The 26770-nt window shown below is 38.7% G+C and overlaps 1 protein-coding gene across 6 annotated transcripts in view; it reads right to left on the reverse strand.

Moving 5' to 3' along the window:
* Nucleotides 1-1592: 1592 nt before the first annotated feature.
* Nucleotides 1593-26770, reverse strand: part of LOC140494724 (PWWP domain-containing DNA repair factor 3A-like) — a 58021-nt gene continuing 32843 nt past the window's right edge. For 3 of the 6 annotated variants that reach the window (XM_072594258.1, XM_072594257.1, XM_072594262.1), the window contains 9 exons: nucleotides 20690-20827; nucleotides 15970-16040; nucleotides 15524-15609; nucleotides 14493-14553; nucleotides 12941-13016; nucleotides 11825-11875; nucleotides 8058-8503; nucleotides 4551-4639; nucleotides 1593-2948 (listed from right to left, as the gene is read on the reverse strand). In XM_072594258.1, coding sequence (XP_072450359.1) covers nucleotides 2864-2948; nucleotides 4551-4639; nucleotides 8058-8503; nucleotides 11825-11875; nucleotides 12941-13016; nucleotides 14493-14553; nucleotides 15524-15609; nucleotides 15970-16040; nucleotides 20690-20827 — 1103 coding nt within the window. In that variant the 3' untranslated portion in view covers nucleotides 1593-2863. The remainder of the gene's footprint in view (nucleotides 2949-4550; nucleotides 4640-8057; nucleotides 8504-11824; nucleotides 11876-12940; nucleotides 13017-14492; nucleotides 14554-15523; nucleotides 15610-15969; nucleotides 16041-20689; nucleotides 20828-26770) is intronic. The other 3 variants (XM_072594260.1, XM_072594259.1, XM_072594261.1) reach the window with 3 other exon arrangements.

Raw genomic sequence — 26770 nt, forward strand, 5'->3', positions numbered from 1 at the left:
GTAATATCTGTTGCTATGTAATCTCAAGTATATGTTCCACTCCTCTTAAGAATCTCCAACATGTCCTACTAACAATCAACAGGAGTCCAACCAGAAAAATCAGGTTGGCACTGTTAAATTGAGACCCATGGGCCTCAGAAATATAGAACACATTCAAATTTTTTTTAAAAGTTGAGGATATACAACAATATACTCTAATGCTGAATTGATGAGCACGCATGGTGTGGTGGAGTAGGACCCAATTTTAATGTTGTGATGACAAATGTTTTTTGTAAATGTATATTTGATGGTTCCAGCAGATTGGTAAACTGTTAAATCTGACACTCCTGTTCAAGGAAGGCAGAAAGCAGGAAACTATTGTCCAGTTAGTCTAACATGGGCTGTCAGGAAAATGCAACAGTTCATTAAAGAATAAATAGCAGGACGTTTAGAAAAGTTTGATTCAATCAAAGTTTTGCGAAAAGGCAACTGTGTTTGACAAGTATGCTAGAGTTCTTTGTGCACATAACAAGCACAGTTGAGAAAGAAAAGCCAGGAGATGTCGTGTTTTTGGATTTTCAGAAGGCATTCAATAAGGTGCCACATAAAAGGTTATTGCACAAGATAGGATCTCAGAACTGGTGGTTACATATGAGCATGGATTAAGGATTGATCAACACAAAAGGGAGGGTCTGGATCAATTTGTCTTTTTCATATTGGCAAAAATGTAACTAGTGGAGTGTCATAAGGATTATTGAGTCAGAGGCCAGGCACCAGGAAACAAGTCATTGGCTGTAAAGCACTTTGCAATGTCTTGACGAAAGCATTTTGCATAGTCCTGTAATGGTGATATCATATAAGAGACAACTTAAATTTCTTTTCTTTCCCCATATAACCTGAAACACCCAAAGGAATTTTTTTGTTTTGCAATTTCTGATCACTATGACAACACCATGAAAATACATTTCACCATTAAGAATAATTATTATGGCTTTAACACTCAAGTCTCCTCTCCTGTTTGTCATAAGGTTAATTCCATTCTTTATTTTCTTTTCACATTATCCACTCTACTGAAATGGTAACTGATCATTGTAATAGCGAAAAAAAAATGAAGGTAAAATTGAGGACTGAAGTAATAAACTTATAACAAGTTCCTTAATACATAAAATCAAATATCTTTGCAAGTGAGTAGTATCACAATTGACAAACTTCTGGTTTTGTATCAGTATCCCAACTTGGATAGATAAGCCTTTCCTATTTTCACAACGTATTACTTTAAAGAGCCTTGAGCCAACTTGGTCATATAATCTCAAGAACTGCATCTTTAAACTCTTACTTGTCTTTTCCTCTCCCTATCTTGAAAACTGTTTAGGGAGATGGTTTTAAAATACTTGCAGTCCACTCAATTTCTAAACCTCCAACCCTGGTACTCAATAAGATATCTTCTAATCTAGCTAGTTTATTTATTGGTCTTCTCCTTACTATTGCCATTTGTAGAAAATCTCCAATAGTATTTTACATTAAAAAAGAATTATAGGAATGCAAACAATAACAAAAAAATTTAAGAAACTGATCAAAAGTTCTTTTCAAAGCAGTAATGAGTTTTACACAGGTAAGAGTGGAATTTGTCTTTTAATATGTAGAATGGGGCAGGAGAAGAATGCCAACATTCTGAATTCATACATTCCATAAAATGTTCATGCAAAAACTCACTAAATGAAGGTAAACAATATTCAGTAAGTGTGAAATTTGGTGATACATCTTGCAAGCACTGAAAATATTACCTTAAAGTGGCATTAAATTACATTCCAATATAAAATCCACATATCATATCAAATCAAATGCAATTTATGGTCAACTCAGAATGCAAGCTAGTGATATTTTCATAACACGTTATGCCTTAATTGGTCTAGGCTTCGGTATGAATTGTAAAACCAGAAAGCTTGGTTTTCATAAAATTTCTTTACCAAGGATAAAAAAAGTTGGGCGCAGCTTGAATTTTAAGCTTGCAGGACCAGATCAGCTAACGTGATATGGCAAAGTCCAAATATTTTCATTAAAGTGCCTGCTCAATGGAATTTGTAAGCAGCCCATAGAAAGAGCTGAGTGAACATGTTTCTTGCAACTAACATGACAATATCACAACCGTTATGTTACTGTATAACTATATTGTTACTAGGTTTACCAGTCTCAGTCTAACTTGCAGCCTTAGTGAGAATCTATGTCAAACGTAGTAATTAGCACCGTATGGAAGACAGAACTGGGGATTTGAAAGTTTCTCAAATGCAACAGTGCTTCATTTTTAATTAAGTTTTAGGATACTCTTAATGACATATCAACTGTTAACATGAACATATGAAAGCTAACTCACCAGTCCAGATTTAGACCAACAAAACTGGGCAAGTGTCTCCAAGTGTGATTTTTACTGATACCATACTCTCTTGTATTATACTGTGCATGTAGTCAGAATAACAATTTGAAAATGTCTTCTTAGGGGAATATTGATCTTGCACCACAAAGTTGGTTACCATTCAAAACCAAAATCAACAAAATGCATAAATTCTTTATGTTTGAGAAAAGGATACAAGGCTATCAAATTTAACTGAGCTTGGCAAAATTTTTAAGTCCTTGCAAAATGAATGGCTTCTCTCTCTTTTAAAAAAAACTTAAGGCTCAAACCTTTATGTGTGAGACTCAAGCAGATAATAATCTTCCCCAAATGGGTTATTTACATGCTCTGAACTCCTAGGTTACTGTACACCATTGGCTTCAATATTTTATAAGAAACATTTAAATTCTTGCTATCAAAAATGATATTACTTTGCACAAAAAAATATGGGTTTCATCCAATCTTATATACACATGCATTTCAACAATGAAAGCTTCAGCTAGTGGATTCCTCCTTCTTCAGGAGCTTCTGTTTCAGTTTCATCTCTTTTTCAATCTCCTTGTTAAAATGTTCAACTTCCCTGCAAAACATTGTAAAGATTATAAGATAACTTTAATTTGAAATTCTCCACTTGAAACATATTTGGCATGTAAATGCCATCATCACCATCATTCTTGGCATTTTGGTGTTTTTGTCACAGTAAAAAGAAAACAGATTGAGTAAAGGGAACAAATCAGATAGTGAGTTTGAATCATCCTGTATTGCTAATACCACTATTACCAAGCAAGAATACTTTATCCAAAGTTATACAAATCAACTGAGGATTCTTACAAATTCAACTAATGTCTACATGCCAATTGGCAATAGACATTCTCTGTACATCTAACCCCACTTACAGTTCAAGTTTAGACATTTTTATTTGACTGCAATTTTTAAAGTTCTTCTGCCAACATCCAGGGTATTGTGATATTTTATTTTAGCTATGGCTATTAGTATGAAGGGGTTTGTATGTGTCTGTGTTCGTGTGTGCATGTTTAAGAGGTGATACATCTTTATAAGTCTATCAAAGTGCTAGGGTGACCATTGCTGCCTCAGAGTACACAACCCCAATATTTCACCTCACCACCCCATTTGGGGATACCTCATTTAATGGGTAATGATAGGGTCCCTATATAATACTGAAGGACTGAACCACAGACTTTGAGTTTGTCCAAATATGAGAATCAACGTCAGATTACAGGCATCAAGCAGCAGCCATGCAGTTAAGGAAAATTCTTTGGTCCAGATGATCACATTATGTGACCTTTGATACTGAATCAATGAAGTCAGCTGGCAATGTATGTACGCGTAGGTAAAGAACTGAGCCAGTTTGCTTCTGTGATGATCCCAATTGTCATCAGAAACCTACTGACAGTCATTGTTCAGCTACTCTACATTTTAAAAAAATAATTCATTGGCATAGGAATTACTGGCTTTGCCAGAATAAGAATCACATTGCTGAGAGTCTGCAGTCACATGTTGGCAGTTTCCTTCCTCAAAAGGACATTAGTGAACTGGATGGACTTTTTCTGACAATTTAACAATGGTTTCAGAGTCATCATTAAAAACTGTTAATTCCAGATGTTTACTTAATTCAAAGTCCAACATCTGCCTTGGTGTGATTCAAACCTCGGTAGCCAGAATAATCTAATGATACCAGGAGATCTTCACCTCCACTTTTGATTTGTGGCAATTAGGTGAGCTAATATATCAAGCAAAGAGAAGATTAAGGAGGGAGGAAATTGGCAGCACAATGATGAGACATATTACATGTGTATATCTATATTACAATTAGGAGATTATATAGCTCCCTTGGCTGCTCGTTTTGTACAAACAGGCATCTGAGAGAAGATAAAATTCCATCAACCCATTAAGCGATTTTAGTTTTCTGGTCAACTTATTGAATAGTTTTTAAACAAACGCAATGTCAAAGGTCTTTGATTCAAATCTTCGTTTGCATCATGGTTTGCAATTCAGCAGGAATAATTTCCGCATTTGATGTTATTGTTCCATTTTAAACATCAGCTATCCCCACCTGTTATTCATTTAAATGGTAATTCAATGTTGGTAGCCCTAAAGATTTTTCACAATAACTCATGTATTAAAATTCAAAATATGTTTGGATAACATAAACAATTCTCACCTTTCACTGTGAAGTGGGCCCTTCATATATTTTTCTTCGGCTTTCTTGATGCTCATTTGTTCAACTTCAGCAATTGCACAAATAATAGCCTACATCGAAAACGAAAGGAAAGTTGCTTTAGCTGTATGAAATATAGTGCAAGAAAGCAACCAACAACAATACCAAAAGCCTGATAGGATTTATAAATAAACTAAAGACTTTCATTTGGAATCCATGTGGAGTAAGCAAAAGCTGGAGATATTTGCTCAGGATGAACGTTTGGCTGTGAACACAAGTTTTGATGAACATCTGATTAAACACAAGCAGACGGAGAAAACAGTGAACATCAACAAGGTGAGAGAGACAAATGGAAATTCTTAGCAGTGGTAGTGTGGTGGTAAAGTCACTAGGCTAGCAATCCAGAATCCAGGCCAATATTCTGGGGACATGGCTCATATTCCAACATGACAGAGGGTGAAATCTGAATTCTATAAAATCTTCAATAAAAAGGATTACCTAATGTAATATGTAACCACTGTTGATTGTCCTAGGTACCCATGTGTTTCACTGATATTCTTTAGGGAAGGAAATCTGTTGTCCTTACTTACTCTGGTCTACATGTAAACCCAGTTGAGTGTGATACTGGAAAAGCACAGCAGGTGAGGCAGCATCCAAGCAGCAGGCAAATCAACGTTTTGGGCATAAGCCCTTCATCAGGAATGAAGCTTGTGGGCCGGGGAGCTGAGAGATAAGTGGGGGGTGGAGGTGGGGCAAGAAGGTAGTTGAAAATGCGCTAGGTAGATGAAGGTGGGGGAGAAGGTAATAGGTTGGCGAGGAGGATGGAGCAGACAGATGGGAAAGTTGATGGACAGGTCAAGGGGACGGTGATGGGAAACGTAATGGACAGGTCAAGAGGGCTGTGATGAAAAGCTTTTGCCCAAAACGTCGATTCTCCTGCTCCTCGGATGCTGCCTGACCCGCTGTACTTTTCCAGCAACACACTCTCGACTCTGATCTCCAGCATCTGCAGTCCTCACTTTCTCCTCATGTAATCCCACATCCACAGCAATATAACTGACTCAAATGCTCGTTGGACAATTAGAAATGGAATAGAAGTGCTGCCCAGTCAGCAAAACATATATCCTGTGAGCAAAGAACTGGAAGTAATCAGTGGCAGTTTTTTAAAAACAGTAGAGCAGGTGCAAAATATTACTCAGATTTTCAGCATCTGCAACAGAAACAGCTGGAAATACTCAGGATATCTAGTAGCATCTTTGGAAAGAGAAAGTGTGTTGATCTTTCAGGGTTGATGTTTTGCATGGATTATAATGACTTTTTAAAAGTGATAACCACACGTTGGCCATTTGCTATACCTGGCAGTTCATCCCTTTTTAAGAAGGTTTTATCATGCATTATAGTTCTTGTTTGTATGAATGTCCCTTTAAGAGGTGTGCTCACTGGTTTGTTCAGATTTGTTTGAGCTTTCACAGGTCTCAGTTGCAGAATAAGAATTTCCCTGTAGGGTTGCAGCAAACATCCAGTTTGAATGTTCTTAGTTCTGACTGGAGCCTTGTAACTGCTTGGTATAGAGAAGTTTCTAAAGCTTTAAAAGGAAGAATGTGCAGAATTACTGGGAGAAATTAGGGGATTGACACTAGGTGAATAGCTCCTTCAGAGAGCCAACAGAGATAATGGGCTGAATAGCCTCTTCTATACTGCAATCATTCTGCTAGCTTTCATCAAAACTGGTCTGAAGTAGATGCTGACATTTTAACTTGATTTTTCCTTCTGCCGATGCTATCGGACTGAAGGTTTTCCGCATTTTAAAATTTTATTTACAATTTCCAGCATCTGCAGTATTTTAGCTTCTATACTTAAGCTTCAGTTTGGGGTGGGAGGGGTGCTCAAAAGAGGGGGAACTACATTAGTCATGTGTTTGTGTAGGTAACATTAACCTGTGCTGCCAAAGTCAACCATTCTGTATTCACTATCCAAAGACATTCTCAAGGTCCCAATAAAAACATTATGTCAAAGAGCTGTTTCAACCCTGTTTGTGTCTTTTGTTTACAGGTACAATGATTAAAAACAAACTCGGCTCACTGAAACACTGCAGTGACAGTCCAGGCACCGTCTCTAAATGACTGACCTCCTGCCCCCTCTCTACCCAGGAATGTGTACGGTGGGTGGGGATGGATGGCAGAGTGGGGTTGGGGCGGGCGCAGATGGGGTTGGGAGTGTAGGGGGGTTGGTGCGGGGAGGGGGCTGACAGGGAAACAGGGTGCTTTTGCCTAGTCTCCTGAACGGGCAGCAGACTTCACAGAAAACTGAGCCCAAAGGAAATCAATTAACCGAATAATGAATTATCCAAATGAAATAGCGCCTGCCCATCTCATTCAGATAATCGAGGTTCTTCTGTACTAAGAAAATGAAATTAGAGGTGATCAAGCTTTCATCAGCAAATTCTACATATTCTACATCTACAGTGTTTGCAAGTTCACGCATTGTTCATAAGTTACTGGAATAAAAATTAAATGAAACCACTGCTGTTTTTGATTTCTGTTCTACATTTAGGGTGTACTGAGGTCATTAAAGATGCATATGTAATTGTACGACCCTTTTCTCTCTGTAATTTTCTATCAACACTTCCATTTCACAAGAGCCATCAACTCAACTTGCCTATGGCATGTTACATTGCAAGATTTTTGATCCTCGATGTTTTGTAAAGTGCATCAGCCAAGGTTGAGGAATTAGATTTTTTTCTTTCAGAAAAAGGTTTTCAACCAAACACTTTAATTGGTACATCTTTCTCTGGATAAATGCCAATATTAAATGAAAATTAAAAGAATGGAGCACTAATAACTTTTCATCCCTCCCCAACTCAAAAGCAAAAGAAGGGATTCAATCTATTCAAGCTGCTTTCTCCACTTGATTAGCTCATTGTGTTCTGCACCTCAACTCCATTTAACTGCCTTTGTTCTACATACCTCAATGACAAACAAAAATCTATTGATCAGTCTTCAAAAAAATTTAATAGACCCACTAATTGACAAGTTAGTGAGACAGTACCCTAGATTTCCATTAGAACTTTAATATGTACATGCTTTTTTTGATTTGACACCAAAATGTCTTAACCCGAATTTTAAAATTATGCCCACTTCTTTTGGATTCCAACAAAATAAATAGTTTATCTGCATCTATCCTATTGAATCCTCTTGTAGTAATAGTTACAATTAGATTCCCCTTCTAACTTTTGAAATACAAGCCAAGCTTAAGTAACCTGACTTCATATTTCAACTCAAAGTCTTGGTACCATTCTGGTGAAGCACTGATACCAGGTGTAGAGCCCAACTGTATTAGGTTAAGTCTGCTGAGACGCAAAACTCACTTTTCATTTTCTCGTCCCAGTGAACTAGTACTTTACCAGGCACAGGGAAATGTAATTGGTCTATACATTAATTTTACATATTGTAACTTGTCCATCATGTGAAAACAGAAGCCTATTCCTCTACATATTCCATTACCACTCACCTCTGGCAAAAGGACATCCAGGATAAACCTTGATCTCTCATAGTCTAAGAGTTTTGTGCTCACACTCATTTCACAGACAGCTTTTAAGTAGTTAACTACTTGGTCCAGCTGCCAGTCATCTTCAAGGTATGTATCAATGACACTTGAGTTGCGGGTAAGGGTTTTAAACTCCTCTAGCCACCTGGATGGCTTCTGTCCCTTAATTACAGCCTGAAGATGCTTCTCTGCACCCTTTGCCTTGACAATGAATTGTACAAGTTTCTCATTAGCTCGGTCTCTGGCAGCTTTCTTCCTATCAGGAAGCAGTTTTTTGGTAGGATGTTGTTTGGATGGTGTGGTCTCAACTTCAGAATCAGAATGTCCTCCTTCCACTTGATTTGCAATGGAACTGTATGGAAAGGTCATTAATGAGGGATCTTGTCCAAAAGATTTTCGCACTGGGATACCTGCACAGGAACAAAGAGAATTGAAATTGGATAATTACAAACAAGAATGTCTCACTAAAATCTCTTAACCTTGCCATTGATGATTAAAGACCATCATTTTAAGCCTCCCTTTCAAAACTGATTGTCCAACCTCCTCCTAACTGCTAAGAGTCTGTAGAAAATGCTATTTGGGACTACAGCCCCTAATTTAAACATATGCAAAAGACAATATTTTCATTCTTTGTCTGATTCAATTATTATTCATCTTGCAGCTGATATCACGTCACACTGAACTGTTGTTCACTGTTTAGAAGTCTAGAAACAGGTAGTGAATGAGTGGCTATAGAAAAGAACAGCCCAACAGAAAAAGAGTCTATGCTGGCACCCATATCAAGGTTGGGATACTTATATTCCCAACTGCAGCTGTTAGCAAAAGATTCAAGTGTCATCATTGGCTGAATTCTACAGTTCAAACAAACATAAGCCCCTTGAAATTTAGAGGTTACAGTTTGTATCTGTGAAGGCCAGAATAAAAACAAATGTACTGTATTTTCTTTTACTCATTCATGGGATGTGGGTGTTACTGACTAGGCCAGCAGTTATTACCTATGCCTAATTCCCAAAGTGGCAAACTAGCTTCCTGAAACACTTCAGTTGCTGCTGTGCAGGTACATCTAGAATGCTATCAGGCAGAGAATTCCAGGATTTTGACTTCGCAACAGAGAAGGAATAGTAATTTAGCTCCAAGTTAGGATGGTGACAGACTTGGAGGGGAACCAGAGAATTCCTAATCTCTGACTTGATCAACACAGTATGTTCAAAACTGATCCAGTTCCAGTCAACAGTAACCTCCAGGATGTTGATCAGGAGAATTCATCTTTGCTAAAGCCATTGATTGCACAGAAGCAATGGTGAAATCTCTCCTGTTGGAGATGGCCCGTGCCTCATACTTTAAGTGGCAAATAGTATTAATGCCATACATCAGTTCAATCTTGTATGTTGTCTAAGTCCTGTTGTATTTGGTCATGGCTATATTAATACCTAGAGACTGATGGTACTGAACACATCATCAAACATTCCAATTTCTGATCTTACGGAAGCTGGAAGTTCATTGATTAACTAATTGAAGGTGATCATGGAGCAGGTGGGAGGTGAACATGGGCCTCAGTTTTAGAGGTGGGTTTGGTATGACTCCAACCAGTGGGGAGATTCTCCTGAATTTCAATGAGGCCAACTCTGTTTATTTCCTTAATGCCACACTCCATGAAATGTCACCTTGATGTTAAAGCAGTCCGTCTCGCTTCACCTTGACTTGAGGCTTTTGGTCAAGGTTTGCACCACGGCTGCAATTAAATCGGGTTGAGTGGGCTCAGCATGAGAGGAACCCAAACCAAGCACGCGAACAAGTTATTAACAAGAAAATGCCACTTGATAGCGCTGTTGATACTACTTTCCATCACTTTTATAATCATTAAAATGTAGGCAGATTGGGTGGCAATTGACAGGATTGGATTTGTCCTGTGTTGTATAGACAGGACATACTTGAGTAAGTGTCTATGTTTCCAAGTAGATGCCAGGGTTGTTTGCAGCTGTATTGAAATAGCTTGGCTCAAGGTGCAGCTATGTCTGGAGCAAAAACCTTCAATACCATTGCTGGAATATTGTCAATGTCTGCAGCCTTTGCAGTAACCAGTGACTTCAACTTTTCTTGATATCATTTGGCTGAAGGCTGGCAAATGATGCTGAGACCTCTGGAGAAAGCAGTGGCTCATTGGCTACGTGGAACTTCTGGATGACATTGCTTCGAAAATACTATAGCCTGATCTTTTGCATGATGTGTGAACACTCTTTTTATTGATGTTAGGGTCATTTGTGGGGCCTCTTTTCCAGGGAGCTGTTTAATTGTCCACCCAGCATTTATAATTGTATATAGCAAGACCACAGAACTTAGATCTGATTTGCTGATTGTTGGACTACCTAGGTCTATTGCATTTTGCTGACTGTTTGTCATCCTGTGTTATGGTTTTACCAGGCTAATACTTAACTGAATTAAAATATCACCACTGTAAGATGATTAAGAAATGTTGAAAACATTTCTGAATAGCTAATGATCAAAAAAGCAGATATTAAGATTCTCAGACAGAATTATACTGGATTCGACTTTATCATAAGTGATCCTTTGGAAGGTTATATAATCAAATACAACAATTTGTCCTGCAAAGCAGAACTCCAATCAGCAAAGTTTTGGAAATGTTCAGTCTGGAAAATATCTGTGCTCTTTTTGTATTCATCTACCATTCTCATTATCAAAATAAATACTTCAATTGCTTGATCAAAATGTTAAAATATTTTACTTTAATTATAAAATTTGCCTCTCTTAGAAGATGGATTTAGTGAGGACATAATTGTACCAAATACAAATGATGGATGTATTTCCATCAGGGGGCACTCTACAACCAAAAAACTCAACTCAGGTTTTTTGTGGGGTGTGGGGCAATTATTCAATGCTTTCCTGGCTGGTTTCTCAACTTCCAATCCCTTGCAAACTTACACAGTCATGCAAAATACTACTGTCCATATCCTAACAGACTCCAAAACCTATTCACCTAACACGCCCTGTTTCCCAAGTTTTCAAATTCTTCCCATGCATCCCATCAGCATGGTCTCACTGCTCCTGAAACCTTCTCCAGTCCCACAACCCTCTGCAGTGTTCACCTAGATTCTGGTCTTTTGTCTATTTCTTTATCCCGTCATTGGTGGCCATGTCCTCATCTGTCTGGAACTTTATTTGGAATCCTCCCTTTTCTTCTTTGAGAGGCTCCTTAAACTCCTTTTCTTTTTTCAAATCTGCCCTCATATCTCTACCTTTAAGCAGGAATCAAATCTTCTTAAATTCTGTGAAGCACCTTGAGATGTTTTTCTACTAAAGGCATGTTGTAAATATAAGTTAGATTTTCTTTTCTTCTCAACAATGCTCCAGTTAATTGCAGAATCTGATCATTGACCTGGCGCACATCAGCTAACTTAGTAGAAACATTTGGATTATAACTAATATTTTCTTGTTCTGTCTGATCTGCCTGATCAGACACCTTGTGTCTCTCACTTGGAAAAGAAAATTCTCTGAACATTTCATACTTGAAGCAAAAGTACACCAAAATGTTTTGAGACATTAATTCTTTATTAGTATCAAGCAAAAACAAAAATGCCTTACTTTCTGGAACTTCAGTTCAACTCCGTTCATTTAGCAGTAGAATGTTAAACTCAAATTTCGATCAGCTAAAACAATGCATTCAAAAATAATAGCAGATAGAAAATGATAATCTTAAAATCAACACTACTTACTAAGTTCAGCTGTACAATACTCAACAAAGGAACCAGTGAAGGAGCCACAGCCTGTCAAGATATTTCAATAGTTAGTTAAAAAGACAAATTTTATACAGATGTATCAAGTAATTTAAATGAGCAAATTATCACAGAACTTAGAAAAATGTTTCTAGTGATGTGTTTTTTTAATTGATCCTGAGGGGACCAGTTACAGACATGAGTGCCATGTTGCTGTGAACACAGTAGAAGATTTTCCTTTTCTCTTGTAATGATTTGCAAGTGTAAAAGCAGTTTCAAGATGATTACTTGGATATTTGCAGAATATAGACTAAAAGCGTGCTCCATATTGTGGAAAACTATGATAAACAAGCACAGGCTATGTTTGCAAGGTTTGGAAAAGGAGAGTCAGACAGTTGATCCTTTTTCCTAAAAGCTGTTCCTTTTCTCAAGGATAGGGTGTCCTTGATTTTTTCCCCCAGAGGGGTCAATCAGACTGGTTTAGTACAGAGATGAAAAGGATTTTGAGAAGCCTTTTGTTTATATGTAAACAGATGTAAAAAGAGCTGTGAATTTATAAACAGGCCAAAGTGGTCATGTTTTAGAAGTGACCTGTAGAATGAAAGGGGAGTGGTCAGCTCTCTAGCTGAACAGTTCAGTCCAGAACTAGTTGGGGGTTCAACAGTGAGCTGTGTGGAAACTCTCTCCTTCTGCCCTTCTAACTTCAAGCTGTAAGCATCTGTTCCATTTTTTATACTGCTTTTCAAGAGGGTTTGCTTATTGGGACTGTTGTGTATATTCGGAACAGCATAATTAAGTCTAGTTTGGACAGACTGAGTTCTGTAGGGGTTGTTAATTCTGTTCCTTGTGTTTCATTCTGTAATTTTGCAAATAAATTTTTGACTGTTTTAAAACCTGGTAGTCAACCTCGCTAACTTAATCCAGATAATTTTCACTGTATACTTACCGAAACAAATTGCAAATTTATGGTCTGGGCTGCCTGCTTGATCATGTTTTGAGTGGTCTGGCTTAGTCCATAACAGGGGGCAAGTTAATAAAGCAACATCAACTTTGGGAAAAGTTTGTTTTAAAATGCCTTGTGCTCTTTTCAAAAGGATTTAACTTGATAGAACTTGCCTCTTCTGATTCGATAATCATCGATTAGAGCCACACACCAATCAACGGAAGTCTTATAAATATACCGTGCTGCAGCCTGCAAAATAAAGGATTGAACAATTGTAAGGATCTTCTAAATATTAAGATCAAAGATTGACAGATTTCTAAATTGAATAGATGTCTGTTTAATAGATTATAATAGCACATTAAGAGCTTGTGCTTTGAAATTTCATTGTTAGAGAAATTGTTAGCACTCCCAGATTCAATATCTACTAAACATGGTTATAGAAATTAAACAGAAAATAAAAGGCAGCTGAGTGATCTACAATACTTTTGCTTCCGTCCTTACATTTTTCTATCCAGCCTAGCAACAAAGATAAAAATCATGTTTTTGCGCCAATTTGTTAAACTGTTTGTCTGAGAACCATATATCTCAACAGGGATGCATGTCAACAAAACTTGGTACACAGATAAAGGTAAAGCCCAAGATAGAACTGATTAATTTTGCTGAAGGTATGGATGCAGATTGTACATTCTTGAAAGGATCTGTTATAATTAGGAGATAGCGTGAATTGACCGTGTTTTAAAAATTGTGTTGTGGGTTGTTTGATTTAAACATTTGATTGTTTTGGAATGCTGCGGATGGTCTCAAATGGTATGGTGGCATTTGTTACAGATACCAGAATCTGAGCAGAACTTGTAAGTTTATTGGAAAAAGATTGGCTTGAAGTCACATCAACACGATGGAAGCTCTTAATTAAAAAAAATTCAATCTTTTCAGCTTAATGGTCACAGTGCATTAAAAGACAGTGACACTAAGAGCTGTGAATTTATAAAAATGTTGTGGTGACACACTGTGGTGAAAATGTATGCTTCACTCAGTGCCTTTTTCTATTTATAGAATTGTTCTTCAGGACTCATTTAATTTCCTATTAAATACTGTTCTTCAGTAGCTGTTTATATTCTAAATGTCCTTTTGTATGAAAATAAAACTGACTCCAACTTGCTCCTGATGATTTATGGCCATGTCAGATTCACTGATCAATACAAATTATATATGTTCAACGTGATCCAAATCTGTGAAAACTAATTGTACCCCAAGACATAACAAAGTTTGTGACTGCTGCACCATTATCTTTCATTGAATGATTGTAGTTTGTAAATTTGGAATATGATGCCTTAAGTCCAGAATCCCAGAAGCTGCTGACTCATGTTGGGACAAACCTCATGAGCACTGGCCAATTTCATGTGAACTCAAGTGAGCATACTGGAGTGATTGTACTGCTGAACACAATTCTGCTTACTCTTCTGCCAAAGCATGTGTGCTAATGTAGCTATGAAATAACAGCGAAAAGCAAGGCCATTGTTTTGTTTTATTGATACCTGCTTACCATTCCCCAAATAAAAAGAATGAGGGATTATATTGTAACTTAACTTTATACCACCAGCTATCACAGAATAGAGATCACGGTCATGGCAATTAAGTTATCCATCAGGGTAGTTTTAAACAGCAGTTTTAAACCTGGCTTCAATTAATTTATATGGCTGTGAACAAACAGATTTGTAAACTTACTGTTAACTGATGACGGTTTTCACAATCAAATGGTTTCAGGGTCCTTACAGACACTGTAAAGCTGCAGTATTCAAAAACAAGTATGATTGGTTAATGTATTGAAACATTACAGGGTATTCATCACCATGTTAGGTTTAAAAGGGAATATGTTGAAATGCATGCTGTTTAGAGTCATAGCGATGTACAGCACGGAAACGGACCCTTCGGTTAACTCGTCCATGCCGACCAGATATCCCAATCTAATCGAGTCCCACCTATCAGCACCTGGCCCATATCCCTCCAAACCCGTCCTATTCATATACCCATCCAGATGCCTTTCAAATGTTGCAACTGTACTAGCCCCCACTTCCTCTGGTAGCTTATTCCATACATGTACGCTCTCTCACTCTAAACCTATGCCCTCTAGTTCTGGACTCTCCCATCCCAGGGAAGAGACTTGGTCTATTTATCCTATCCATGCCTGTTATGATTGTATAGACCTCGACAAGGTCACTCCTCAGCCTCCGATACTCTATGATAATTCACAAAAGATCTCTTTGGCATGGGAAATAACTAAGAGATTTTAACCTGGAGTGAATAGTAGCTAAATGAATCTTTTTAAATGGTATACGCAGCATATATTATGTTTGATTCAGATACATCAAAGCAAAAGTCTAGTTTCTTCAGTGTTATACCAGCAGGGAAAGACAATGCAATGTGTACACATGATCTCTACTTAGGATGGCACCATAGGATGCCCCATATCAATACAAAGCCAAAGTCTAAGTCTAAGCCAATGTTGGGGAAAGGGTAGGTTGCAGTGTGGTGGATATTAAATAAAAAAGGTTGGACAGCCACAACAAAGTCATACAAAACTGCATTCAAGGATTAATGCAAAGTACATCAATAAAAACAAAAATTGAGTTATGAATTTAATGCCCAATCCCATTAAAAAAGGTGTGGCACACTGTTTAAACAGAAATATCTGAGCTATTGAAACCTACTACAATGAAGTTATTTAACAACAACTGTTTGAAAGGAGTCTCACTTACCCTTTCTTGTTCTTTTCTACATCTATTATATTTTCATCGACAAACAGTATGCTGGCCTTTTTGATCCTGGGCTTTACACTTCTTACCTGTTGAAAGCAGGGATGCATACTAATAAAAGTTGATATATCCAAACTTGACTGGCAAAGCTGCACTGTTCTATCTCTTGACCAAAATGTATCCCTAAGTTACAACGTTTGTCCAGTCATTATCACATTGCTATTTAATGGAAATTGCTATGTGCAAACTGACTGCTGTGTATCCAATATCACTTCTTAAGTGCAACCTCAAGTACTGAAATTGGTTGTAAAGCATTTTGGGACGCGTTTGTGAAACATGACATAAAAGCAAGTTTTTTTCTTTAGAAATGAGTGTACGAAAATTGTCAAAGTTCAAATTTACAAAATTAAGTAAATATAACTTGTACTTCTGTCGCCTTTCTCACTTACCACTGCTGGCCAATATGGGTACTTCTGGAATTTACACCAAACTAGCATCCCTTCAGTTACTGACCACTGCTCTGCAAAAATAAAACAAATAACAAAATCTAGTTACTCCTAATTACTGGCAGTACAATTCAATTTTTCATTTCACAACAGCTTTTCAATTAACCTTTTAAACAAATAAAGCTTTTTAATTCAGGTTTGATTTTTCTTTCAATTCTCAAGGCAGATTGGAAATATTCTGAATCAAAATGTTGGTATGCTTTGCCAAAATAATTTTAATAGGCCATTCTTCAATAAATGAGTCTTAAAAAATTGTTAGTGGATGAATGGATAGGAGGGCCACACAGCTGAACTAATCTCATCTGATTTTATGTAAGTTACTAATAATGATCAAGAAAATGGCAATTCAAATGCACTGACGTATAAAGTTTTGTTAAAAACTAATTTTCTATTTTTTTATTTAAGATTGCACCCTCATGAGTGAGTTGGAGAAAGAAGAAGAATAAAAATCAGGATTGGAAAAAATTCAGGTTACAACAGTCAAAACAAACTTGTTTTACCAAATGGTTTAACTTGACCAAGAGAAGAAATTATTCTTCTGTAGCATTTCACATACTATTCTTTTGTCCTTGGAACAATATTAAAGCCTTGTGCAAGATAATGCAATTATATAAGACAATATAAAGACTATAAAGACTATCTCAACTGTGGCAAGTAACTCACCTCCTGACTTCAAGCCTCTTTACATATGAGGCACAAATCAGGAGTGGGACTCTCATTCTTCTGGAGGAATGTAGTTCCTGCAATGTTCAAAAGGCCAACACGACATAGGGTAAAGCAGCTTGAATGATTGGTACTGCATCTATCAACTTCCTCCACCATCAATGCATAGTGGCAACTGTGTACAGTACAACCTCAATTATCCAAACATTGATTATCTGAAAAAAAAATCAGCGTCCCTGTGTTATTCGAACATTCGATTATCTGAGCAAAATACTCTGTCCTTGTCGTTCGGATAATAGAGGTTGCCCTGTATACCACCTACAAGATGTATCACAACAACTCTGCAAGACTTCTTCAGCAGCATCTTTCAAATCCATGACCTCTGCCACAGAAAAGGTCACGAGAAACACAGTATCAGGAATACAACCACTTGCAATTTTCCCTCCAAGCCACACACTGGATTTGGAACTGCATAATTTCTTAACTGTCACTGGGACAAAAGCCTGGAACTGATTTCCCAGCAGCTTTGTGGGTATACATATTCAACAAGGCAGATCCCCAGTTTGTCAAAAGTAATCATGGATGGATGACATACCCAGATCCCAGTACTAATACCATACCCAGAATAATGAAAAAAAAACTTAGTTGATGTTATAAGACTATTCTTTTGAATTATAAATTTCAACGAAGGAATTAATCATTTTGAGAAATCTAATATCTATTAGCAATCCTTCCACTGTATTACAGGGTTGACAAAGCATTCGATCAGTTAGAAAAGCAAATCCAGTTTACTATCGATATCTCACCATAGTGCTCGAAAATTGAAATAGATTGGATAAAGAAAGAAGAATGTAACCCATTTCCACACTCAGTTGCCTGCGAAAAAGGTCTTTATCACCAAGACCACTTCATAGCTTTTAGAAAAAAAATTTTAAAATTCAAACAACTAACTGGGACCATCATTCTTCTGTAGATTAGATTACTTAGTGTGGAAACAGGCCCTTCGGCCCAACAAATCCACACCGACCCGCCGAAGCGCAACCCACCCAGACCTATTCCTCTACATTTACCCCTTCACCTAACACTACGGGCAATTTTAGTATGGCCAATTTTTTTGCATTGTAAGAGGAAACCCACGCAGACACTGGGAGAATGTGCAAACTCCACAGAGTCACCTGAGGCAGGAATTGAACCCGGGTCTCTGGCACTGCGAGGCAGCAGTGCTAACCACTGTGTAACCGTGCCGCCCACTTTTCTGTACTTTTCTCATTTTTGGTTTGGAATTGCAAGCTGAAGGTGAGAGTGTTAAACTTAGACTTTGAGCAGCAGTATGTTGTGAAAAAAATGGGAAGAACAAAAACTGATATATGTTTGTGGGAATTGGGCTGCAAAGTAATTGCAAGTTGATTATTCGGTTTTAAGAACACTGCAAACGTTTCAGCACTTGAGATCATGATGCATAAGAACTTGCAGCTGCTCAAATGTTAAAAGGATCAGTTAAAAGGAAGGTCAGCCAATCAAACAACAAGAATATTAAAATAAAAACAGAAACTGTAGTTTGAAAAGGTACATACTGGGTTTTAATCAGAAAACAGTCTAACTGTAAAAGCTGCTGGATGGAGTTTTGGTTGCTGTGTAGTTATCTTCCAATTACTGAACTATTGAAAAGTTTGTGAACAGAACTCCAGTCTGCAAGACCCAAGTAAAAAATCTTCAGCAGCCTGGAGAAGTTGTTTATATCAATGTCAGAATTCAAGCAAGATATACAATACCTAGTGTCTGTGAGCAACTAATTTCCAAGGATTGTACGAACATTTAGCAACCATTGCTCAAAACACCTAAAGTTAACTGGCCAACTGCAACTCATTATTCCCCCCAATTTCTGTCTTAATTGTGTCTGTGGCGAGAGGCTGTAGTTAAGATTAAAGAAGATTGGATGTAAATCAAACATTAATTAGATTACATTGTTACTTTGTCAGTTAGCTTTGCTCAACTTAAGTTAATTATTAATAATAAATTGAAAATATATGTTTAAGCTACAAGATGGGTGTCTGAACTTTTATTAGGTAAAAACAATGACTGCAGATGCTGGAAACCAGAGTCTAGATTAGAGTGGTGCTGGAAAAGCACAGCAGCTCAGGCAGCATCCGAGGAGCAGGCAAATCGACGTTTCGGGCAAAAGCCCTTCATTTCCTGATGAAGGACTTTTACCCGAAACATCGATTTTACTACTCCTATGCTGCCTGAACTGCTGCGCTTTTCCAGCACCACTCTAATCTAAACTCTGAACTTTTATTCACAAAGTCTTGTTAGGAACAACTGGGCAATGGAGGGCCAATGAATATTTTAATTTCATTGTGTTGCAACTCACTGTTTGCAAGTCTGATTTGGTCCGGCTATAACAAATAGAAAAGGTTTAAAAGACTGGTGTAAATGTCTCATTTCTGATCAGTACTGGCATATTTTAAACAGGAAGCTTTGATTAGTACTATGTTGTTTATTTATTTTCTAGAAGAAGTATTCTTAACATGTTGGAGCTAATCCAGCTAAGAAAATTATTAAAAATACATTCCCATAAATTTCTTAAAATGTCATATGTGTGTTCTAAAAGTCCTGTAAAGCTACATTTATTTGGTTTAGTGCTGCTAGCTGTTAATGTGAGTTTTGCTTAACTGCTTACAAGGTAAATAGGTAGAAATATTCAAGACTAGTGATCAGGAAATCAATTATTTTCTAAACTGAATTTTCTTGATCACAAATCTTCAATAATCTGGCCAGTTTTATTTGGTATTGTTAATGAGTGCATAAGATCCAGAAGGGAAGCCAGCTGTAATGAGTGAATGCAAAAATAGCTGCTTTATACATTGAAGAAAAACAACACGTGTTTTAAGAACCTGAAGACAGATTAAAATATGTTTTACCCATCAATAACCAAATTTACTCTTGACCAGTGAAGATACAATATATTATTGAATGGTTATTTAATTCTACTAATCTATGAATATTTAGAAACAGTACTGTAACAGTTGCACCCACCAAAGTTGTACACAAACTTCACATCTCCACTGTCATCTGTCACCCAATTTTGTTTGCTGTCAACAATGTCCAAAGTGTGGAAGACACTGGTTCTCTACTTTTGCTCCTGAACAGAGACCAATGGAATACATTTACAGCGACAACAAGAGCACAATATCCACAGGACATAGTCGCAAATCTTGGTCTAAAATCGCACTCTCCTTAAAGTAACTAAGCCAAATTTTCACCCACTGGACACAAACATTAGGGGACGATCTGACTTGAACTTTGGTAATGAATCGATAGGGCACAAAGAAAAACACATTTTTTCAAGTCAATGAGACAAACTCAATTAGTACCAAGCTATCCAGGACAGAAGTTCCTAAGTATTTCTTTCTATAAAGGATGGTGATAGTGTGAAACTTTCTCCTGTAAAAGATGATAAATCAATTAATAATTTTAAATTCAAGCTGAGATTTTTGTTACCAGGGTATTCAGGAATATGGAATCATACCACGAGAGGAGTCAAAACAGAGATCTGCAGTATTTTCGTAGAATGTTGGAACAGGCAGAATTGTCTACTTCTACTGCTGTACTCTCAGTTTAATGCAAACATAAGAGCATTAGATCACAGTGAAGTCCCTACCACTTCTTTAAAGTAAAGGGCTGCTGCTGCTGCAAAAGAAGGTGGAATCTACAGTGCTGGCAGCCTCAAGTTGTGTTGCATTATCACTGCTTGGAGTTGTTTCACTACATATAGAAAGGACATAAAACACCACATGTAAAAAGCTTTAGACTGGCAATATCCATTAAGAGACACCACCGTTTCACATAAAAAGGGTTAACATTCAGCAGTTTTAATTGTACATAGGTTAATTCTGTTCAAACAGCTCTATATGCAACACTGCTTTGAACCTGACAGATCTTGGAAAAAGGTAGGATGATCATAAATGTGCACTAGAAGATTAGAAATCAAGGGTCTCACCTTGGTGCAGCAGTATACTTGGAAGGTTTTCATCTTCATCGTCATTCTCTTCATCCTCCTCCCCATTATCTGTGTGCTTGCTTGTTGAAAGGGAGTCTATTGAACTGAACTCTACTGACAAAGAGGATGAGTGTAATCCTGCATAAGTACAGATATTTACATCACCAGTGATGGACCACAGGTTCAAAAGAAAAGGCCTTTAGGCCATCAAGCCTGGCCTCTTATTTGAACCTTAATACAATTACACTTGTCTAGCTGGTTCAACTGGAAAACACATTCTGCATTTGAGCAAAACTTCAGAATATTCCTGGACAGAATATTTAGTCAAGGACATACGTATACCGGTTGGGATTATTTTTCAGTCAACATCAAGGTGGATTTGGAGTTGGCAGTGAGTCTGAGGCAAATAATGAGAGCGGAGAGCTAGAACAAAAAGTTGGTATCTCTAGTTTGTTACCCATGCCACGTGATAGCGAGTCAAGGAATAGGGAGAGATATCAGCTGAACACGTGGCTGCAAGGATGGTGCAGGATGGAGGGTTTCAAGTACTTGGATAATTGGGGCTCATTCTGGGGAAGGTGGGACCTGTAGTAACAGGACGGTCTTCACTTGAACCAGAGGGGTAGTAATATCCTGGGTGGGAAATTTGCTGATGCTATTCAGGTAGGTTTAAACTAGCTCAGCAGGGGGATGGGAACCGGAGGTGTAGTTCCCGTGCACAGGAGGATGATAATAGGGAGGTCAGGGAACAGGATTTCAGGGTAACAGGAATGTGCTGGCAGACAGTGAAGTGGTTTGAAATGTGTCTACTTCAATCCGAAATAAGGTAGGTGAGCTTGCAGCGTGGATAGGTAACTGGGACTTCGATGTTGTGGCCATTTCAGAGACATGGATAGAACAGGGTGAGGAATAGATGTTGCAGGTCCCAGGGTTTAGATCTTTCATTAAGAAGAGGCAAGTCTGTAAACGAGGGGGAGGTGTGGACTTGTTAGTCAAGGATAGTATAACGATGGCTGAGAGAACTTTTGACGAGGACTCGTCTACTGAGGAAGTGTGGGCTGAGGTTTGAAACAGGAGGAGAGGTCACACTGCTTGGAGTTTCTTTTATAGGCCTCTACAGAGTTTCAGGGAGGTGGGAGAGGGGATTGACAAAATCATTTTGGGTAGGAGTGAAAGGAACCGGGTGGTCATTATGGAACTCTTTAACTTCTCCAACATTGACTGGAAATGCTATAACTCAAGTACGTTGGATGGATCAGTTTTTGTCCGGTGTGTACAGGAGGGTTTCCTGACAGTATGTCGAAGGGCCGACAAGAGGGGATGCCTCTCTGGATCTGGTGCTTGGTAATGAACCAGGCCAGGTGTTTGATTTAGTTGTAGATGAGCACTTTGGAGAGAGAGTGACCATAATTCAGTTATGTTTAGTTTAGCGATGGAAAGGGATAGGTACATGCCACAGGTCAAGAGTTATCGATGGGGCAATGGCAATTATAATGCGATTAGGATGCACAGAATCGGGTAGCAAAATGCAGACAATAGAAATGTGGAGCTGGTTTAAGGAACAGATATTGTGTGTCTTTGTTCGGCAGGGAGGAAGTGATAAGGTAAGGGAACCGTGGTTTACTACAGAAATTGCATCTCTTGTTAAGTGGAAGAAGGAAGCTTGTGTTGATGAGAAGACTGTTCAGATGAGACAATGGAGAGTTACAAATCAGCTAGGAAGGATTTTAAAGAGAGAGAGTAAAGAAGAGCAAAGAGAGGACACGAGCAGTCTTTAGCAGATAGAATAAAAGGAGAACCCTAAAGCTTTCTATAGGTATGTGAGGAATAAAAAGATGACTAGGGTAGGAATAGGGCCAAAGACAAAAGTGGGAAGTTAAGTGTGGACCCTGTGGAGATTGGAGAGGTGCTAAACGAACATTTCTCATTGGTTTTCACTCAGGAAAAGGAGCATATTGTAGAGGAGAAGAAGGAGATACGAGATATTAGACTAGAAAAGATAGAGGTTAGTTACGAACAGGTGTTATCAATTCTAGAAGGAGTGAAAGTAGACAAGTCCACTGGGCCTGATGGGATTTATCAGAGGATTCTCTAGGAAGCTAGGGAGGAGATAGCAGAGCCTTTGGCTTTGATATTTGAGTCGTCATTGTCTACAGGTTCAGTACCAGAGGACTGGAGGATTGCAAATATTGTGCCCTTGTTCAAGAAGGGCAGTAGAGATAACCCAGGTATTTATGGACCAGTGAGCCTTATTTCTGTTGTAGGAAAGGATTATAAGAGATAAGATTTATAATCATCCAGCAAGCAACAATTTGATTCCAGATAGTCAACATGGTTTCATCAAGGGCAGGTCGTGCCTCACAAACCTCTGAGTTTTTTGAGAAGGTGACCAAGCATGTAGATGAGGGTAGGGCAATTGACGTGGTATACATGGACTTCAGTAAAGCCTTTGATAAGGTTCCACATGGTAGGCTGTTGGAGAAAATGCATGGGCATGGGATTGAGGGTGATGTAGCAGTTTGGATTGGAAACTAGCTTTCTGAAAGAAGGCAGCGAGTGGTAGTTGATGGAAAATATTCAGCCTGGAGTCTGGTTACTAGTGGTGTGCCACAAGGATCTGTTTTGGGACCACTGCTGTTTATCATTTTTATAAATGACTTAGACGCAGGCATAGGTGGATGGATTAGTAAATTTGCAGATAACGCTAAAGTCGGTGGAGTAGTAGACAGTTTGGAAGAATGTTACAAGTTGCAGGGGGACTTGGATAAACTGCAGAATTGGGCTGCGAGATGGCAAATGGAGTTCAATGCAGCTAAATGTGAAGTGATGCACTTTGGGAAGAATAACAGGAAGGCTGAGTACTGGGTCAATGGAAAGATTCTTGGTAGTTTGGATGTGCAGAGGGATCTTGGAGTTCATGTACATTGATCCCTGAAAGTTGCCACCTAGGTTGATAGTGTTAAAGGTGGCATATGGTGTGTTAGGTTTCATTGGTAGAAGGATTGAGTTCCAAAGCCACAATATTATGCTGCAACGATACAAAACGATAGTGCGGCCACACTTGGAATATTGTGTACAGTTCTGGTCGCCATATTTCGGGAAGGATGTGGAAGCATTGGAAAAGGTGCAGAGGAGATTTACCAGGATGTTGCCTGGTCTGGAGGGAAGGTCTTATGAGGAAAGGCTGATACACTTGGGTCTGTTCTCATTGGAAAGAAGAAGGCTAAGAGGGGATTTGATAGAGACATACAAGATGATCAGAGGATTAGATAGGGTAGACAGTGAAAGTCCTTTTTCCAAGGATGATGACATCTGCTTGTACGAGGGGGCATAACTACAAAGTGAGGGGTGATAGATTTAAGACAGATGTCAGAGGCAGGTTCTTTATGCAGAGAGTGGTAAGGGCGTGGAATGCCCTACCTGCCAATGTAGTTAACTCAGCCACATTAGGGAGATTTAAACAATCCTTGGAAAAGCACATGGATGATGAGATAGTGTAGGGGGACGAGATGAGAATAGTTCACAGGTCGGCGCAACATCGAGGGCCGAAGGGCCTGTTCTGCGCTGTATTGTTCTATGTTCTAAATGCTTGATGATGGAATCGATGTTTGTAGGGCATGGTAAATAAACAAGCAGGTAATACAAACTTCATATCAAAATGAAAGATTACTTTCTGAACAGGACTGCCATATTTCTAATTCAAATTTAGAAAATGATTATATAGAAGGGGCAGTTTCAAATAACTGCACAAATTTCTCCTGGTGCTGATTACAAAAGCAGAAGCTGTTTTGCTGGCCTTTGAGAGTGAATAGTTAAATTTCCAGTCTCCAGAACACTTTTGATGTATCTACAAGCTGGTTAGTGAGCATGGGACAGCACGAGACCTAACATGAATCCCAGTTAAATGGCAAAAATGGAGCCTATGAAATGGGGAAAGGAGACCTGAAAATGGGAGTCGACGAGGTTGAGCTCAGAAAATAGCAACATAGTACTAAAATGGACTTGAAGCCCAGCAAGTTTTTAACAGCGCAAATATTTCTGATTAATGTCAATGGAGAAAAATGACTCTTTTCTTTGGCTTGTAAATTAGAAGCAATGGCAGAAAAGTTCAAATATATTTAAATCAACATGTTCAGTAGAGAAACAGGTCACCTGACTCGCCACATTTTCATTCACAAACTGCCTTTGCCGATTAGTTCTAGTTAGAGCCATAGAGGTGTAAAGCGACCCTTCGGTCCAACCCGTCCATGCCGAACAGATATCCCAAACCAATCTAGCCCCACCTGCCAGCACCCGGCCCATATCCCTCCAAACCCTTCCTATTCATATACCCATCCAGATGCCTTTTAAATGTTGCAAATGTACCAGCCTCCACCACTTCCTCTGGCAGCTCATTCCATACACTTACCACCCTCTGCGTGAAACAGTTGCCCCGTAGGTCTGTTTTATATCTTTCCCCTCTCATCCTAAACCTTTGCCCTCTAGTTCTGGACTCCGCCACCCCAGGGAAAGGACTTTGCCTATTTACCCTATATCCATGTCCCTCAATTTTGTAAACCTCTATGAGGTCACCCTTCAGCCTCCGACACTTCAGGGAAAACAACCTGAGCCTGTTAAGCCTCTCCTGATAGCTCAAATCCTCCAATCCTGGCAACATTCTTGTAAATCTTTTCTGAACCCTTTCAAATTTCACAACATCTTTCCGATAGGAAGGAGACCAGAATTGCAGGCAATATTCCAACAGTGGCCTAACCAATGTCCTGTATAGCTGCAACACGACGTCTCAACTCCTGTACTCCATACTCTGACCAAGAAAAGAAAGCATACCAAACCCTTCTTCACTATCCTATCTCCCTGTGACTCCACTTTCAAGGAGCTATGAATCTGCACTACAAGGTCTCTTTGTTCAGCAACACTCCCTAGGACCTTACCATTAAGTGTATAAATCCTGCTAAGATTTGCTTTCCCAAAATGCAGCACCTCACATTCATCTGAATTAAACTCCATCTGCCACTTCTCAGCCCAGTGGTCCATCTGGTCCAGATCCTGTTGTAATCTGAAGTAACCCTCTTCGCTGTCTACTACACCTCCAATTTTGGTGTTATCTGCAAACTTACTAACTGTACCTCTTATGCTCACATCCAAATAATTTATGTGAATGACAAAAAGTAGAGGACTCAGCACCGATCCTTGTGGCACTCCACTGGTCACAGACCTCCAGTCTGAAAAACAACCCTCCACCACCACCCTCTCTCTTCTACCTTTGAGCCAGTTCTGTATCCAAATGGCTAGTTCTCCCTGTATTCAGTGAGATCTAACTTTGCTAATCAGTCTTCCATGGGGAACCTCGTCGAATGCCTTACTGAAGACAATATAGATCACATTTACCGCTCTTCCCTCATCAATCCTCTTCGTTACTTCCTCAAAAAACCCAATCGGGTTTGTGAGACATGATTTCCCATGCACAAAACCATGTTGACTATCCCGAATCAGTCCTTGCCTTTCCAAATACATGTACACCCTGTCCCTCAGGATTCCCTCCAACAACTTGCCCACCACCGAGGTCAGGCTCACTGGTCTATAGTTCCCTGGCTTGTCCTTATCACCCTTCTTAAACAGTGGCACCACGTTAGCCAACCTCCAGTCTTCCGGCATCTCACCTGTGACTATTGATGCTACAAATATCTCAGCAAGAGGCCCAGCAATCACTTGTCTAGCTTCCCACAGAGTTCTCGGGTACACCTGATCAGGTCCTGGGGATTTATCCATCGTTACCCATTTCAAGACATCCAGCACTTCCTCCTCTATAATCTGGACATTTTGCAAGATGTCACCATCTATTTCCCTATAGTCTATATCTTCCATATCCTTTTCCACAGTAAATACTGATGCAAAATACTCATTTAGTATCTCCCCCATTTTCTGCGGCTCCACACAAAGGCCGGCTTGCTGATCTTTGAGGAGCCCTATTCTCTCCCTAGTTACCTTTTTGTCCTTAATGTATTTGTAAAAACCCTTTGGATTCTCCTTAATTCTATTTGCCAAAGCTATCTCATGTCCCCTTTTTGCCCTCTTGATTTC

Source organism: Chiloscyllium punctatum, chromosome 24 (assembly GCF_047496795.1).
Source record: "Chiloscyllium punctatum isolate Juve2018m chromosome 24, sChiPun1.3, whole genome shotgun sequence".
NCBI classification, from domain to species: Eukaryota; Metazoa; Chordata; class Chondrichthyes; order Orectolobiformes; family Hemiscylliidae; genus Chiloscyllium; species Chiloscyllium punctatum.